This window comes from Chiloscyllium plagiosum, chromosome 35 (assembly GCF_004010195.1).
Source record: "Chiloscyllium plagiosum isolate BGI_BamShark_2017 chromosome 35, ASM401019v2, whole genome shotgun sequence".
Classification (NCBI taxonomy): domain Eukaryota; kingdom Metazoa; phylum Chordata; class Chondrichthyes; order Orectolobiformes; family Hemiscylliidae; genus Chiloscyllium; species Chiloscyllium plagiosum.
The window spans coordinates 403,008-406,793 of NC_057744.1; the positions used below are offsets into that span (position 1 = coordinate 403,008).

At 42.4% G+C, this 3,786-nt stretch overlaps 1 protein-coding gene across 1 annotated transcript in view; it reads left to right on the forward strand.

Moving 5' to 3' along the window:
- The window catches only part of pou2f3 (POU class 2 homeobox 3), a 36,289-nt gene extending 33,008 nt beyond the window's left edge, over positions 1–3,281 (forward strand). Inside the window, exon 12 of the mRNA XM_043676398.1 lies at positions 3,195–3,281. Within this exon, the coding sequence (XP_043532333.1) occupies positions 3,195–3,234 (40 nt within the window). The 3' untranslated portion in view covers positions 3,235–3,281. The remainder of the gene's footprint in view (positions 1–3,194) is intronic.
- Positions 3,282–3,786: the final 505 nt, after the last annotated feature.

Below are 3,786 nucleotides of genomic sequence, written 5' to 3' on the forward strand. Positions count from 1 at the left end.
CAAGGGCCCAGACACACCTTCCAGGTGAAGTAGCACTTTACCTTCCATTCACAGGATCTAGTCAACTGCATTTGCTGCTCACAACGGGATCTCCTCTACATTGAGGGAAATGAAGCATAGACTGGGTGACCGCTTTGCAGAACACCCACGTTCTGCCACAAAAAAGACCGAGCTTCCCATTACCTGCCACTGTAACACCCCACCCTGTCCCCTGGCCAACATCTCTGTCCCAGGTTTGCTGCAGTGTTCCATGCAAGCTGGAAGAACAAGAACTCATTTTCTGCTTGGGAACCCTGCAGCCCTCTGGCCTTGCTTTCAAGGTCAATAATTTCAGGGCCTGAACTTCCCCATGTCCTAGTCCCATACCACACACATTTGGCCTTGTTATCATTGGTACACTATTACACACTACCTATTTTTAGCCACTAACAGTCTCCATTAACACCTATTCACCCTCCCAGTCAGATTGTTATTGACTCCTTTGTCTGTCCAACTGTTCTTCTCTTTGGGCTCTATTCCCACCTATCGTTTACTCCTTAAGCCCTGGCTCCACCCTGTTTTGTGTACCAACCAACATTTTTTCTAACTACCATCACTTCTGAGGAAGGGTCACCATTAACTGGGCCTGAAACATTAACTCTGATTTCTCTTCACAGATGCTGTCAGACTTGCTGAGTTTTTCCAGCAACTTCTGTTTTGTGTCTGATTTACAGTATCTGCAGTTCTTTCAGTTTTTAAATGTAGTATTGCGAAGTTTGCTAATGACCCAAAACTGGGTGGTGAACTGTCAGCAGGGTGGAGATGCTTGTGTGATTTGGACAGGCTGAGTGACTAGGCAAACATATTGCAGGTGCAGTATAATGTTAATAAATGTAAGGTTATTCACTTTGGGAGAAAAAAAACCAGGGAGGGGGATTACTATCTGAATGCACCTCCTCTTTCCCAATCTATTGCCAGTGAGATCTAGGTATCGTTAAGCACCAGATGCTGAAAATAAGCATGCAGGTTCAGCAGGTGGTGAAGAAGGCAAATGGCTATGTAACAAGAGGACTTGAGTACAAGAGCAGGGATGTCTTGCTGCAATTGTACAGGGCCTTGTTGAGACTACACCCTGGAATATGTTGTGTGCAGTTCTGATCTCCTGATCTGACAAAGGATGTTCTGGCTACATATCGAGTGTGGTGAAGGTTTACCAGACTGTCTATCTATCATTGTAAGATTGACGTATGAAGACAGACTGGATTAGTTAGGACCATATTCATTGGAGCTTAGAATAAGAGGGTAGTCTCCGAGAAAACTCCAACAGGACTATGATATTTTGGCATCATTGTTAGCCAAGGGTGAGGTCCTGGAAGGTAGAAAATGTTGTGCCCTTACTTGAGAAGGGCTGCAAAGGGAAACCTGGGAACTATAGACCAGTAAGCCTAACATATGGTAGGTAAGTTTCTTGAGAATATTCTGAGAGATGAGATATAAATGCATTTGGAACGACAGGGTTTGATTCGGAATAGTCAGCATGGAATTGTGGTGGGAGATCAGGCCTTATAAATTTGTTAGAGTTCTTTGAAGTGACCAGGAAGGTTGACTAGGGCAGGGCGGTAGAAGTAGTCTATATGAATTTCAGTAAGGCATTTGATCAGGTTCCACATGGTAGACTGATCTGGAAGGTTAGATTGCATGGAATCCAGGAAGACCTGGCAAATTTGGATACACAGTTGGTTTAATGGTGGGATGCAGAGGGTAATAATGGAAGGATGCTTATTGGACTGGAGGCCTGTAACTAGTGATGTGCCTTGGGGGTCGGTGCTGGATCCATTACTGTTTGTTATCTTTATTAATGATTTGGATGAGAATGTACAAGGCATGATTAGTAAGTTTGCAGATGACACTAAAATGGGCGGTGTCGTGGATTGTGAGGAAGGTTATCAGAAATTGCAGCAAGATCTTGATCAGCTGGGGATGTGGACCGAGAAATGGCAAATGGAGTTTAATATTGAAATGCATGAGGTCTTTCATTTTGGAAAGTCAAATCAAGGTAGGAGTTTTATGTTGAATGCTAGGGCCTTAAGGAGTGCAGTGGAACAGAGACACCTTGGAATTTAGGTCTACAGTTCTCTGAAAGTGGAGTCAGAGGTAGGCAGGGCAGTGAGGAAGGCCTTTGGCACACTGGCCTTCATCAGTCAGGGCACTGAGTAGAGAAGTTATGTTGCATTCATACAAGACATTGGTGAGTCCATACTTGTATATTTTGTTCAATTTCGGTCACGTTGCTACAGGAAGGATGTTATTAAATTGGGAAGAGTGCACAAGAAAATTTTTAAAATATTGCCAAGACACTCTGGTCTGAGTGATAAGGAGTGGTTGAATAAGCTAGGACTATTTTCTTTAGACCATAGGAGACTGAGGACGAATCTTATACTTCTATAAGATCATGAGAGGCATGGATAGGAATATACTCCGTCTTTTTCCCAGGATTGGGGGATCGAGGGTTAGAGGGGAAAGAATAAAAGGGAATCTGAGGGGCAACCTTTTACAGAGGGTGGAACACAGATGGAATGAGCTGTCAGCGGAAGTGGTTGAGGTGGGTACATTAACATCATTTAAAGGCATTTGGACAAATACATGGATAGGAAAGGATCAGAAGGAGATGGGCCAAGTGCAGGGAAATGGGGTTAGCGTGGATGGACATTTTGGTCGGCATGAACCAGGTTGGGCCAAAGGGCCAGTCTCCTTGCTATAGGACTATGACTCAATGACTAGACATGGTACTCGCAAGGAAAGATGTTCCTGACAACTGGGAGTCCAGAACCAGGGATCAGTCCAAGGATATGAGAAATATCTTCACCCAGAGAGTGGGGAGCCTGTGGAATTCTCTGCATCAGAAAGCAGTTGAAGCCAAAAAATTTAAATGTTTTCAAGGAGTCAGTAGTTTTTTGGGGTTAAAAGGGATCAAAGAATATGTGGAAAAGAAGTTAGAATCAGGTTCTGAGTTGCATGATCAGCCGTAATCACAATGAATGCCAGAGCAGTTCAAAGAGCTGAATGGCCACTTCCTGTTTCTATGATGGGAGGGATAGCTGTCTCTGATTGTGGATGATTTCTGCAGATCCCCCTTTATTAACTGGTTTCCAGATCCTATGGTCACATGCAGTACAGAGCTCCATTAGAAACAGCTTATTTATTTTGTTTTGCAGCTCCCGTTTCTGGTGGAATGGTACCTCGTTCTTGCACTGAGGATTGAACATTCTGACTCCATCTCATCAGGACCTTTTTTTTTCTTCTTTAATCTTCCACTTTCTACAATGTCCAGTGTCCAATCACTGTGAGGAAGGTTCGAACCAAATCTACACACAACAATCCATCTTTTATACCAGAGTTTTAGAATGAGTTTTGTGACAAGAAGGCAAAGCAATTGGTGCTAATTCTCCACTGGATTCATCAATGTGCTGTCTTTTTCCTGATGCAAAACCAATGGACTATTAAACCTTCACCATCTGCTGTTATTATCTAATAACAATTCTTTGCATGAGCCTAAACCTACATTTGATGTAACATTAAGTAGTGTTTAAAGAACTCCAATTAAAATGAATTGAACACCATTTTACTTAAATTAAAATTTAATACCATATGTATCACTGCCTTTATATTTGTGATTGGTTTAGCTCCATTTATGCTAATAAGTACACCGAGGAGGAGCGTGTTCACAGGATAACTGGATAAACATTTAAATGTTAGGTCTAGAGTTTTTATGTTGAACCTAGATCTTGAATTCTACATAAAACTAAA